The 13,702-nt window shown below is 58.7% G+C and overlaps 1 protein-coding gene across 4 annotated transcripts in view; it reads left to right on the top strand.

The window, feature by feature from the left end:
- The window catches only part of AFAP1 (actin filament associated protein 1), an 85,859-nt gene that overhangs the window by 33,482 nt on the left and 38,675 nt on the right, over positions 1–13,702 (top strand). For 3 of the 4 annotated variants that reach the window (XM_036328193.1, XM_036328170.1, XM_036328177.1), the window contains 5 exons: positions 3,997–4,125; positions 6,823–6,920; positions 8,401–8,509; positions 9,551–9,762; positions 13,324–13,503. In XM_036328193.1, coding sequence (XP_036184086.1) covers positions 3,999–4,125; positions 6,823–6,920; positions 8,401–8,509; positions 9,551–9,762; positions 13,324–13,503 — 726 coding nt within the window. In that variant the 5' untranslated portion in view covers positions 3,997–3,998. Of the gene's footprint in view, positions 1–3,996; positions 4,126–6,822; positions 6,921–6,945; positions 7,260–8,400; positions 8,510–9,550; positions 9,763–13,323; positions 13,504–13,702 lie in introns of those variants that run through there. The other variant, XM_036328187.1, reaches the window with a different exon arrangement.

The following is a 13,702-nucleotide window of genomic DNA, read 5'->3' on the forward strand; positions in this document are numbered from 1 at the left end:
GAGAGCGACAAGGAGAGGCCTTGCTCTCTCCCCTCTGATTCTGATGCAGCCAGCCCGCGGTCGGTCTCCCCAGCAGCTGCCTGCGCAGAGCTGTCATCCCCGCGCTGTGGCCCAGGCCCTGTGCTCAGCCTGAGTCACTCAGGGCCACCTGGGGTCCCAAGTCTTCCCTCCCAGAGAGCACCGCCGCCTGTTCTGAGGCAGCCCAGCCAGCTATGCGCGGAGGCCGGAGGCCGGGAAGTGTTTGGGAGTCGGCCTACCTCCCGGCCGTAGCCCTATAAGGGAAAGTATGTTGGGGCCTTGCCGCGTGGCAGCTCCGTGCTCCCTGCCGCATGAGTCGTGTCCCTCACTGAGCCCCTCCGAGTGCTCCCCCTGGCGCCTGCCCCAGCGGAGAGGCCTGCCCAGGTGCCACCAGCCAGCTTGAGAGATGAACTGTCAGAGCGCCCGCCCTGGGCTGCCTGTGCTCTGGGAATGCCACACGGAGCAGCTGCTATTGAGGACGGGCTCTGGTATTCTCTCTGCGCCCTTCTCTTCCCAACACACCCCAGGACGCTGGTCTGTCACGGAGATCTGGGAACCAGCCACGTCTGTGGGGGGCTAGCTTCCCTGGCAGGCCTCGTGCTGGGCCCTCTCGGTGCAGAGGGAGGTCACACGGAGGCCCCTGACCAGACGGCCCCCGACGGGGGAGGAGACAGTCACCGCAGTCACAGCTGGTCAGGCTGACCAAGGGGAGCCGAGGTGCTGGTAGCCGAGCTGAGCGTGGACGGGTACAAGGCGAGTTGGGGTGTGTGTGTGGGACCAGCCAGGGAGGCACCGGTGAGGGTGCACCCGCAGAGAGCAGCAGGGAGCGCCGAGGTCATCGTGGGAAGCAGCCCGATGCGTGCCGGGAAACTGCCTCATTCAGACGAGCTTAGGGACGCAGGGGCGGGAGGGGAAGGAGATGGGCTGGACAAGGAGGCAGCGGCGGGGAGCCCGGTACAGGTCGGCGGAAGGCATTGCAAAGAGGAGGCCGGGGACAGGGTGGGTCAGGGAAGCAGGCTGGTCCTGGGCCAGCCATGTGTCACAGATGTCTTCTTCCCTGGGGCCTCAGAGGTGGCCCCGAGTCCTCACTGAGGGACGGGACAGGGGCTCTGTGAAGCCAGTGCCGGCCCCGCCTCTGAGACGCAGCAGGAGGCTCCGTGGCGGCGGCGGGCCAGCAGCGAAGGGCGGCTCCCCAGGTCCCGGGACGCGTGGAACCGGGGGCGTGCGGGCCACCACTCGGGCCTCCCTCTCCAGGGCCGCAGGCTTTTGTTTCTCTTCGTCTCCTCCATCCGTCCTTTCCGTTTACATCTGAGTCCGAGTCGAAGTTGGACGATCTTTTCCCCACACCAAGGTTATAAAAGAAGGCACCTCCTCTCCGCAAGGACTTAATGCTTGCACTTTTTGGCCTTTTGATTCTCAAGTGTCTTTATAGTTCTTTCTGGATATGATCTAAGGTAAGTGTCCGGTTTCATTTATTTTTCCCATTTCGACAAGTCGTCCTGCTCTCAGGATGAGGCCTGTCGTTGCCCTGGCTCTGAGGCCCGGCACGCGCGGATGCTGTGCCCGCCGGCAGTTGTGCCCGCGCCTCCATCAGCGTCTTCAGCTGCGGAGGGTGCTGGAGCTGGAGGAAGAGCAGGTTGGGAAGGAATCCCCGCAACCAGCAGTTCCCGGACTGTCTCTTAGGACTTTTTGGTCTTAAAATACGGAGTGAAGACCCGAGGAGCTGCATTTGTGTGGGGACACCGCAGGCACTCGCCTTGCAGGAACTCAGAGCTGGCAGGCTCGTTAGCGCCTCATATAAGAGATGATGTGTATTTCTGAGCAGTGGCCGTGCTCAGCTACGAGGTGGCTGAGAGCGCACCGCGGCTGCTTCTGCGGAGGTCGCGGACGCAGGCCGGCCTCCCGGAGGCGAGCGGCTCTCCCCTGCGTCTGTGCCGAGCGCCCCGAGACCTGGTTCTGGTGGGAGCACATGAGCAAGCTGGCCCCCGCAGACATGTGGTTGGAAAGACGAGTATCTTAGGGCCTTTTCAGAAAATCGTGGGTCGTTTTCTTTGATTCTACACCCAAACTTGACAAGTGCTAGTTCCTTAAGGTGATCTGCAGTGTGGACTCCAGAGCCATAGCGAAAGGAGCACTTCAGCCTGGCCGGGTGGCTCAGTGGGTGAGCATCGACCTATGAACCAGGAGGTCACGGTTCCATACCGGTCAGGCTACATGCCTGGGTTGCAGGCTCAATCCCCAGTAGGGGCGTGCAGGAGGCAGCCAGTCCATGATTCTCTCTCATCATTTATGTTTCTGTCTCTCTCTCCTTCTCCCTTCCTCCCTCTCTGAAATGAATAAAAAAATATTTTTAAAAGACACTGCATTCTGCTGTGTTAGAGCACTTTGCCTGATGCACGTGAAGGGGTCCCACCCGCGCATGGCCGTGTGGCGTCGTGGCTCACTGAGCGGTGCCGACCTTCCCAGTGCTGGCCGCTGCATGACACGGATCAGAAAACCACGCTTTCCCGCAAGGCAGCCAGCTGAGAAGTGGCTCCCTCTGCCCCTCCCCTCCCCCGGGCATTAAAGAAGTGTGTCCTCAAGGGTTTGGAGATGGAATAAAAGCAGTGGGTTTCCTGCTTCATCAGAGTCACCAGACACTTCCGAGCGAAAGCGTTGGTTTTATTTTGGGGCCGCAGGTGTGTGGTGCAGTACAGTGGCCACCGGTACATGTGGGGTCGCTGCTTTGACTAAGAGGCCACCCTCGCGTTTGCACCGGGAGTGCAGAAAAAGGCAAATAGCGCCTTAATGTGATGAGAACAGCGCGATCCTAAAAGGAGTCCGGTCCGGCAGAGTTTAGAGCAGCCGTGGGCAAACTACGGCCCTCGGGCCGGATCCGGCCCGTTTGAAATGAATAAAACTAAAAAAAAAAAAAAAAAAAGACCGTACCCTTTTATGTAATGATGTTTACTTTGAATTTGTATTAGTTCACACAAACACTCCATCCATGCTTTTGTTCCGGCCCTCCGGTCCAGTTTAAGAACCCATTGTGGCCCGCGAGTCAAAAAGTTTGCCCACCCCTGGGTTAGAGGCATGATTTGAAACTTGCTGATACCCTAGCCAGTGTGGCGCAGTGACTAGAGCGTCAGCCCGAGGACTAAAGGGTCCCGGGTTCGATTCTGGTCAAGGGCACGTACCTCAGTTTCAGGCTTGATTCCCGGGCCTGGCTAGGGCACGAGTGGGAGGCAACCAATCCATGTGTCTCTCTCCCATCAGGGTTTCTCTCTTTGTCTCTCCCTCTCCCTTCCACTCTCTTAAAAAATCAATGGAAAAGTATCCTCGGGTGAGGATTAACAAAAACAAACAAACAGAAGACTTGCTGATGATTTAAATCTTTCTAATGATTTAAAACTTGCTCATGATTTAAAACGTGCTGACATCGCCACGCAGCCTGTCTGTGGACATCAAGGGAAGGGCTGCCCAGCCCTAGAAGGAAGACGCGGTGGGAAGCAGGCCTGACCGTGCCCTGGAAGCCCTCCTGGCCTCCCGCATCCCTGTGGCAACCGTGTAACCACGTGCACAGCCTTTGTGCGGGGAGCCAGCCCGACAAAAGCAGAGTCGGGTCTGAGTTTCCGAAACCAGGTCCTAGTGGTTCTTGGAAAACTGCTTGGCATTTGAAACTCAGTCTCCTCCTTGACATTGGAATTTAATATGGTGCAAATGACACCAGGGGTGATGTCAGGCTTGACTCCATCTGCCGGCGACGTGGCTTGGGCGCCTCCCAGCCGAGCATGCTGCCTGGGAGCAAGTGCAGGGGTAGCACGCGTGTCCGGAAGAGGGTGCGTGACGCTGTTGGGGGGCCTGGTTCCAGCAGGCCTGTTCACGTGGGAACGCCGTATTCAACCAGCAAGGAAGCGAAAGGCTTTGAGTCAGATTGGCATTTGTATTTTGACTTTTGCAAATCAGCGCGTCTAATAACACCTTCCTCCCTTGTTTCAGCAATGGAGGAGTTAATAGTGGAACTTCGTCTCTTTCTTGAACTCCTGGACCACGAATACCTAACGTCCACGGTCAGGGAGAAGAAGGCCGTGATCGCGGACATCCTGCTCAGGATACAGGCCTCCAGAGGTTCGTGCCCCCCCCACCCTCCCCATCCCCTTGGCCTCGCACATCTCTAGCCCCACCCTTTCCTAGAACATAGTCCTTGGTTTAGTAGCGTAGGAGTTTGTTCAATCAGGAAGTTGTCACTGAAGGTCTTAGTGTTTGCCAGGTGCTAGCCTTTAAGGAGATAAAGGAACAGTGGGTGTGTTGGGGGCCCCCAGAGCACCCCATCCTTTGGAGATTCACTGGGAGGACTCAGCATATAATGGTACCTTCTCATGCCCAGGATTTGTTTGTTACAGGGGCAGGGAGGGTGCACAGGCAGGTGGAGGGGAAAGGCGGCGTGGACTGGAGGAGCCGAGTGCAGCCTTCCCTATGCCGGTCCCTCCCTGGTGTCGCACGGAGCTTGGCCTTCCCTCAGCAGAACAAGCACAGCCACCTGTGAGCCCCCGAATCCCAGAATCCCAGAAAAGGGTGTGTCAGGGTGACAGAGAAACGGAGCCAATGGGAGAGAGGGAGAGAGAGAGGGAGGCGGGAGAGAGAGAGAGAGGAGAGAGGAGATTAACTTAGGGGCTGGCTTTTGTGGCTATGGAGGCTGAGAAGGCCCTCGATCTCGCTGCAGGGAGAGACCAGGACAGCGGCGGGGGGTTAGCTCGGTCGGGAGGCCTGGAATCGGGCTGGTAGGGTGAGTCCTGATCTGAGTCCAAAGCGCCAGACCCAGCAGGAGGAGAGGGATGTCCCAGTCCAGCCAAGAGCCTCCTCCAGCTTTGGTGCTATCTGGGCCCTCCCGGATGGGTGCTGCCCGCCCACTCAGCTCACCAATTCCAGTGCCAGTCTCTTCCAGAAGCCCCTCCCAGACACACCCAGAAACAGGGCTCCCCCAGCTCCCTGCATCCCTCTGCCCAGTCAAATGCACACCACAGCCGGTGTTTGGTGTAAACCACGTGTTTGCACACATAGTCTAGGCACAGCGAACCAACCCCAGCCATTAGGACAATGGCAGCTCTGAGATCCATGCTCCCAGGTACCAGCCATGGCCATCGCTGCCAGCAGGCCCTTCAGAGAGAGCAGCCTCGGGCCAGCTTGTGCCAGAGGGTAGGACGGGGAAGGTGGGGGCAGCCTGGCCAGCATGCGGTACACCAGGGAGTAGGAGAACCCTCGGAGGGAATCGGTCCGTTCAGTGAGAGCGTGGTGGGGGGGCGGGCCGTGCGGGGGGCCCGGGGGGTTCTGGGAGACCGGGGAGGAAGCTGGAGGAGACTGAGGGGTCCTTCTCCATGGCTTGCTGAGGTCTGTCGCTCACACGCTGCCCGTTTTGAGGGCACAGCTCGTTGGCTTTTAGGCCATGAAGCCATGTAGGACACAGCTAGGTTGCATTCTGGACCTCGGGGGAATTGTAGCAGATTGAAGGGGGCCACGGGAGGCCTGTGGGTGGGGACCTGCCCCCGAGAGGGAGCTCAGAGGACCTGGGGCACATGGGCAGTGCTCACTGTGGAAAGGGTCTCGCTGCCTCCCTGCCCGCCTCCTCCATGCGTGTCTCCGCTGGTCCCACACAGTGTGTGGTTGGAAGAGCGAGTCTGCCGTGCCTTTTCGGATAAGGGTGAATGTCTCCTCTGGTCCTGCACCCGGACTCAGCAGGGGTCATTTCTTCAGGGTCGGAGGCAGTGCAGACGGACGGGTTTGGCTCCCTGACTGGCCGGTCGCCAATATGTGACCTCGCAGTCACTCTTTCTGCTTCGGTTTCCTCATCTGCGAACCCCTAGAGGGTTGTCGGGCCGGAAGGAGATCATATAGCGCATTTCCAAACGGCCTGCACAGAGACGTTCAGAGCATTTCTCCCCAGCTCGCCTCCTCGGCCAGCCCTTGTCTCCGCCCTCAGGGCCTCTGCCCACAGCCACCCCCTCCTCCCTCCGCCCACTGAGTCCCAGGCCTTTGTCTGTTCACGCTTCGTTCTGACGTGTCTTCTGGTATTTCCACTTCACTGATTCTCTCCTTGGCTCTTTAATCTGCTTAAGACTCGCCCACTGGCGGTTTACGTTTGTCCTCTTCCTTTCTTTTCCTCTAACTGTGCCAGTTCTCCGCCAGCATCTGCCTGTGCTGCGGCGTTGGAGGGCAGGGACTCACTCCGTATTTCCCCGCCGGTAGCTCCGTGCTGGCCGCTCAGGTGATCGCTGGGAAGTGACGGCGTCCTCGGTCTTCCCAGGCGAGCTCTTGACTAGAAAGAAGGCTGCGCCCAATGGAAACTCCTTCTTCCTCCCTCTGGCCGCCCTGCCTCGTGCTCACGTGTGTTCTAAGTCAGCCGCCTGTATCTTCCTTCCCAGCTCGGACCTGGGAGGACGCACTGTGCCCTCATGTCAGCAATAAGTGCGTCCGTTACAGCCTCTGAGTCCAGGAGGGACTCATACAGACTTGCTGTTCCCAGAGCCTCTGCCCTTAGGGCACAGACACGCACCGGCAGCCGCTGCCGCTGCCGAGGGGGAGCTCAGGGAGCAGGTCCCTGAGAGGCCGTGGCCCCGAGGGAAAGCACAGGTGTTGCTGCGGCCCCACCACTTCCTCCTGTTCGGGCTGCAGCGGGGTCTTTAACCTTTTCCAGCCAGAGGTTCTCTGTCTGTAAGATGGAGAAGAATCCGCCTGCCCTGCAGGGCGGTGTCTGTGAGGAGTCCTCTGGGGCTGAGGAGGTGAGAGCTGTCCTCCTCACCCGGGCCTGTGTTTGGCTGACACCTGCAGGTTCTGAAGTGAGAGACCAGGCTCCGAAGCAGGAGACCCCCAGCAGCCTGCCGGCCCCTCCCCAGATGCCTCTGCCGGAGATCCCGCAGCCCTGGCTGGTGAGTCGGCCAGCCCCCTGCCGGTTCGGGGGGAGGCCGCCCGGTTCTGGGGGAGAGGAGGCCCCCTGCCGGTTCGGGGGGAGGCCGCCCGGTTCTGGGGGAGAGGAGGCCCCCTGCCGGTTCGGGGGGAGGCCGCCCGGTTCTGGGGAAGAGGAGGCCACCTGCCAGTTCCGGGGGAGGCCGCCCCTGAGTGTGTGGGAGCCGCTGGGAGCGGCAGGGAGGCGGCAGGGAGCCTTCCCGGAGCTGGTGTTTCTTTGACAATGCGGCTACATGGCTATGGAATCAGAGGACTCAGCGGCAAAATACGGACAGTGGAGCTGGGACTTGACTCGCTCTCCGGTTAGCAGCACTGGAATGCCTTTTCTGAAACATTGAAATGCTTCTTCTGGGATAAAAAGTTCTTTAAAAGAAAAATACGTACATATTCCTGGAATGTGTATTTTATCTGACCGTACGCATTCAGAACTTGCTCTGGAATTCTTTGCCACCTTTGCGGTCTGGGCCCACTCACAGGGTTTTCACGTGGATCCCCCTTTTCTGCCCTTGGCTGCTTTCTCGCGTGCTTACCAGGGAAATTGGACGTTCACTCAAAGTCTGAGCGCAGTCGGCCACAGGGCAGTTCTCTCTCACGTCCGCACAGTCACTCCGCCGGGAGGAGAGCTGCCGGAAGCAGGGCCACTGCCCCTCCTGGGCTGCAGGTGGCTGAGGCCAAGTGGTACGCAGTGATGACCTAGTTATTTATTTATTTCTTCACTATTTGTTGTTGTTATTGTTTTTAATTGAGAGAGAAATAGAAGCATCGATGAGGTAGAATCATTGATCGACTGCCTCCTGTATGCCCCCCACTGGGGATCGAGCCTTCAGCCTGGGCATGTGTCCTTAACCTGGAATCGAATCGTGACCTCCTGGTTCACAGATCGATACCCAACCACTGAGCCACACCGGCCGGGCCCCCCTTTTCTTTTTAACAGGGTCCCGGCAGTGTTGGGGGCCTGGCACGATGCCGGGCACACCTCCTCACGCCTTCAGTCCCTGCTTCCCTGGCGCTGACTGTGATGAGCACCAGGCAGACCCGAATCGTCCCAGGGCTCCCAGCTCAGGCTGGGCCTCGGAGAAGCCAGCTCTGCAGACTCGGCGGGGCAGGGGTGTGGGGGCAGCTGTGGGGACAAAGAGGAGAGGCACCTGAGCCAGTGCTGGGGGGCGCGCCCCCGGTGTCGGAGCTGGGTTTGCAAGGCGCTCCCGGGACACGGGCTACACCCCTGGTCCCTGCCGGCGGCTGTGCCGGGTGAGGGGCGTGTGGCCAGGCCAGCTGGGGACAGTGAGCAGGAACGTCATGGAGACCCGTCTTCATAGGGCGACGCTCTCTGGGTTAGCAGCACTGGAATGTGCCCAGAGGCTTCCCAGGGGAAAGGGAAGTGCCCTCAGTGCCCTCGGGGCCCGGGCGCTCTCCCAGCGACGCTCCTGTCCCTTCTGCTTGCAGCCCCCCGACAGCGGGCCGCCCCCCCTGCCCACGTCCTCGCTCCCAGAGGGTTATTATGAGGAGGCCGTGCCGCTGAGTCCTGGGAAAGCTCCGGAATACATCACGTCAAGTGAGTGTGCGGGCCGCGGACGGTGGGGGGGGAGCCAGGCCTTTGTGGGCAGGAGGCAGGGCCCAGGCCTGTGGGCGTGGCGGGGGGGTGGTCAGAGAGGGCGGGGAAGGGCAGGTGTCCTCCGACCCCTCCGGGAACTCGGGTTGTGAGTCTGTGGAGTGAGAGCTCAGTGCTGTGGAACAGGTGTCCGAGGAGACACGCTCCCTGTGAGCAGAGGGAAGGGCTTTTGGGGGCCTGTCCTTGTGGGCGCCCCCCCCTCACCTGCACGAGATTGCGCTCACTGTGCTGGTGGGGGTCTGCAGGGCGAGGGGCGCCGGGTACAGGCATCTCCCCCGAGGCTCCTGCTGGGCAGGCAGGTTTCCTGGGCCATTTCTGCTGAGTAGCTGTCTTGGCGAGACTCTCCTCAGCTGCTGCCTGGGGACCCTCAGAGGCCCCCTTTCATTACCCCCAGCTCCCACAGACACAGGACGGCATGGGGACCCTCAGTGGCCCCCCCTTCGTTACCCCCAGCTCCCACAGACACAGAACGGCATGGGGACCCTCAGAGGTGCCCCCCCTTCGTTACCCCCAGCTCCCACAGACACAGGACGGCATGGGGACCCTCAGAGGCCCCCCTTTCATTACCCCCAGCTCCCACAGACACAGGACGGCATGGGGACCCTCAGAGGCCCCCCTTTCATTACCCCCAGCTCCCACAGACACAGGACGGCATGGGGACCCTCAGAGGTGCCCCCCCTTCGTTACCCCCAGTTCCCACAGACACAGGACGGCGTGGGGACCCTCAGAGGCGCCCCCCTTCGTTACCCCCAGCTCCCACAGACACAGGACGGCGTGGGACCCTGACAGCCTTGCACACTGCCCAGCCCTTAAAGCTCTCCTTGGGGCCCCCCTGCCCAGGTCGAGGAGCTGTGTGTCCTCATGGTCATTAACATGTCCCAGCACACGATGCCGACGCCCGTCCTCACGGGCGGGTAGAAGGGTGCACCCCTGAGCCCAGGGAGGGTTTCTGTGACGAGGTCTTCACTTTCTTATTGTCAACAGATTATGACTCGGATGCGATGAGTAGCTCTTACGAATCGTATGACGAGGAGGAGGAGGATGGCAAGGGGAAGAAGACGCGCCACCAGTGGCCCTCGGAGGAGGCCTCCATGGACCTGGTGAAGGACGCCAAGATCTGTGCCTTCCTGCTGCGCAAGAAGCGCTTCGGACAGTGGACCAAGTTGCTCTGCGTCATCAAAGACACCAAACTACTGGTAAAGCCTCCCGGCGGCCCTGTGTGCAGGCGCTGAGGGCTCCTCGGCGCCCCCCGTGGTGGCACAGATGCCAGCAGCGCTAGCCTCAGCCCAGGGGAGAGGGACCACAGGCCTCGGGCTGGTGGAGAGCTCGCAGCGCCCCATGCTGGCACTGCCCTGGCCCCGACAGGCTGACAGGCCGTGTCTTCAGTGTGGAGGTTCGCCCGCGCCCTAAAGCAGGCAGAGGGCACGCCCCCTCCGCACTGTCTGCGGTTTGTGTGAGGGGAAGGCACAGAGCTGCACTGGCCAGAGGCTGCAGGATGGGGCTTCCCATTCGCATGAGTCAGTGGATTCCTCACAGCCAGGTCAGAGGGGGCGGGCGGCCTGCGCCGTCCAGGGAGCGTGGCCAGCACAGGAAATTCTTTTGGAAAACTAAAGGCCAGCTTCTTTCTTTCTTCCTTCCTTCTTTTGGAAAACTAAAGGCCAGCTTCTTTCTTTCTTCCTTCCTTCCTTTCTTTCTTTCTTCCTTTCTTTCTTTCTTTCTTCCTTTCTTTCTTCCTTTCTTTCTTCCTTCCTTTCTTCCTTCCTTTCTTCCTTCCTTCCTTCCTTCCTTCCTTCCTTCCTTCCTTCCTTCCTTCCTTCCTTCCTTCCTTCCTTCCTTTTCTTTCTTTCCTTTCTTTCCTTTCTTCCTTTCTTCCTTTCTTCCTTTCTTCCCTCCCCCCCATCCTTTCTGTGAGAGGCTGAGGAGGAAGCGAGGGTAAGTGACGGAGAGGCAGGGGCTGGACACAGACCCTCTGCTGGGTGAGGCTCCGGCAGGACCTGCTCGGGAGGCAAGCACGGCTCATGGCAGCCCCTCGCCCTTCCTGCCGCACTTCCCACCTCCTTCCAGCTTCAGGAACCTTGGTGTTACAGAATTATGATTTTTAGAGTGTGTTTTTGCTTTTTGTTTTTCCTTCAAATGAACCTTGAGAGAAAAAATCACTCAAACTCTGTCATTAAAAGAGAACATGAGAAATTATGTTTCTGTATGTCACCCTTCAGTGGGCCCGCTAACTCTATCGATTCACCCGTGAATTATGGGGATCTTATTTCACTAGATTCTTAGGACATTGAATATTTTTTAATTAGTGGTTTTGTTCAATTATTTTTAAAAAACAGAGAGAGCACATGTTTTTTCCACGTGTGTGGCCTAAACGTTCCCAAATTTAGAACATGCCAAAAATGACGCGGGGGGATTTTAAAGTAAAGAATGAAAAAAAGATGAGGGAGATTAATATGGAACTTATTAACAATCTGACATGATGGTGCAAGATGTGGGTATATTACATCAATGCTTTAAAAATACACGGGGCGGGGGGTGGGGGGGGCGGTGCGGAGTACACAGGCGACTGGTGAAAGCAGTTCTGAAACCCACGCAGGAGCCTGCTGCCGCGGGGTCCCCCGTCCGAGTGCCACCCTCGCCGCACCCCTGCTGCAGGCTGCCCGCACGCCTCCCTCCTTTTCCTTCACTCTCCATCTCCTGCCCTAAGTCCCATCCTCACAGCCGGCGGGATAGCACCCACCACTTAGAGCAGCTGCAAGTGTCTCAGAAGAAATGAACGGGAAACCACGTGGAAGCCTGTCCTCACTCACGTGTGGAGACAAAGTTAGCGATTTTTATTATAAAGGGACTTTGTTTTGGTTCAAAAATGGCCTGTGAGCCAACTGCCCAGATGACCCCTGTTGACACTGAAGAAAAGATTAGCAGGACAACAAGGCCAATGCTTCCCAAGCCCGAGCAGCACAGCAACTAGAGGCGGAAACAGGAAGCTGGTCTCAAGCTGCCTTGAGTGTTCCTGGGAGGCACGCCTCTGCCAGTGTCTTTCTGCCCTTCCGGACGGAGCCTGCTCCCCTCTGCCCAGAGCCCCGCAGGCCGCAAGGACCTGCCCCCTCACTGCAGGGGCCCAGCAGACAGCCTGTCCCCCTTTACGCTCCCTTCCCAGCGGCTTTGCATCCACTGCGAGGGGCGGGCGCTGCGAAGGCCCGGCCTCGGGGGTCCGATGGCACTTCCAGCTCCGAGCCCCTGGCCCACCGCCGCCTTGCAGTGTGCTGCATGGCGGCTTCTTCCCACGGCCTTGCTCTTAGGGCACCCGAGTAGATGCCCTGCTGCTCTCTGCCTCAGCAGCTTCCCGGTCCCCGCAGCGACCTCCCGAGGCGGCTCATCAGCTCCCTGGGGACGTGGCCGGGTCATGAGCTGTGACGGTTCCTTTCTGTACTCAGTTTCCCTCCCACGTACGCAGACGGTGAAAAGTCCGGACATGTAACCTTCACAGCAATCCAAGTTCTATTGGCTTGGGTGTATTTTTTGTTCTTTTTATTTATTTTTTAAGCTTTTTAAACAAATATATTTTTATTGATTTCAGAGAGAAAGGGAGAGGGAGAGAGAGAAACATCAATGATGGGAGAGGACCATTGACTGGCTGCCTCCTGCACACCCCCTACTGGGCATCGAGCCCACAATCTGGGCATGTGCCCTTGACTGGAATTGAACCTGGGACCCTTTAGTCCACAGGCCGACGCTCTAGCCACTGAGCCAAGCCAGCTAGGACGGTTCTTCCTTTTTAGACAGGGCAGCCATCATTTGAAATATTTTAAAAAGTGGATATATTTCATCCACGTGTCATTCAAGAGGCATGGTTTTGGAACTGTAGATAATTACTTCTGAAAATAGGCATTCATGTACCCATTCCTCGGAGGATGGCTTAGAGGCAAGTGTAGGACTTGCCTGGGTTGCGGCTAGAGTCCTGAGTTGGCCACTTGTTCGGTCACCTGGCATTGGCAAGTTACGTAACCAAAGTTACAGGTTACTTAACAAAGGTCCTAAACCAGGTTAACTTAGTCTGCCAAACAGGCGTCTGTGAGGGTGAGGTGCAGGAGCTGCCTCCTGTGATGATGACACTCGCTACTTGGGAGTAGATGTTGTCGTTACTAATCATTTCATGTAACTCCAGTAAGTACCAGTCACTCCTTTTACAGCGAGGAAGCAGGCTCAGGAAACAGCAGACGCCCAGAGCCCAGCTCCCGTAGCGGCAGAGCTGGGCCCAGATGCCGGGTCCTCCACTCGACTAGGAGGCCAACCTGTGCAGACGCCGTTGTACGCCATGCGTTGATATCTGTGCTCTTACTGAAGCCGTTCGCCTGTCTTTCAGAGAGAGGGTGGGGACGAGGCAGGGACACCAAGTGTGCAGGGCCGTGCATGCCCGCAAACCTCCTAAATCGTAGTCAGGGGACCTACTGAGGAAGCGCGGTTAGACCGCCAGCCTCCGCGCAGGGCCTCCCGGGTTCCCGCTGGCCGTGCCAGTGACGGTCGGTAGACTTTGCTGAGGTCCTGGGTAGATGCATTTTCGCATGCATGGAGGTGAGCGTGGGTGTGGAGCAGGTGGCGGCGGGATCCTGCAGGTCCCTTTTCCAATCGCCGAGCAGCCCCTCGCTCCTGGTGGTCCGATCTCCGGGTGCCGCGCCCACGCTCCTGTGTTCATTCTGCCACGTTTTATGGGTTCCCGCCCGCGCCCACCCCCTGACGTGGTGTCTCTGTCGGTGCAGTGCTACAAGAGCTCCAAGGACCAGCAGCCGCAGATGGAGCTGCCCCTCCCGGGCTGCAGCATCGCCTACGTCCCGAAGGATGGCAAGAAGAAGCAGCACGAGCTGAAGATCACGCCGCAGGGCACGGACCCGCTGGTGCTCGCGGTGCAGAGCCGGGAGCAGGCCGAGCAGTGGCTGAAGGCAAGTTGTCCGCGTGGCTGCTGAGCCACTGCATCGCCAGCTGCTCACTGGCTCTTTTAATTTGTATTTTTTCAGGCAGGTGCAAACGGCTCAACCTGAACAGTTTGGTCCTTGGTCGGGGGATGTCCTGTGACTTCAGGGCGATCACTGTGGCGCTTCTCCTCAGGACATTCTGGCCCATCTGCAGGCTGCTTCTAGC

Source organism: Myotis myotis, unplaced genomic scaffold, assembly GCF_014108235.1.
Source record: "Myotis myotis isolate mMyoMyo1 unplaced genomic scaffold, mMyoMyo1.p scaffold_m19_p_1, whole genome shotgun sequence".
NCBI classification, from domain to species: domain Eukaryota; kingdom Metazoa; phylum Chordata; class Mammalia; order Chiroptera; family Vespertilionidae; genus Myotis; species Myotis myotis.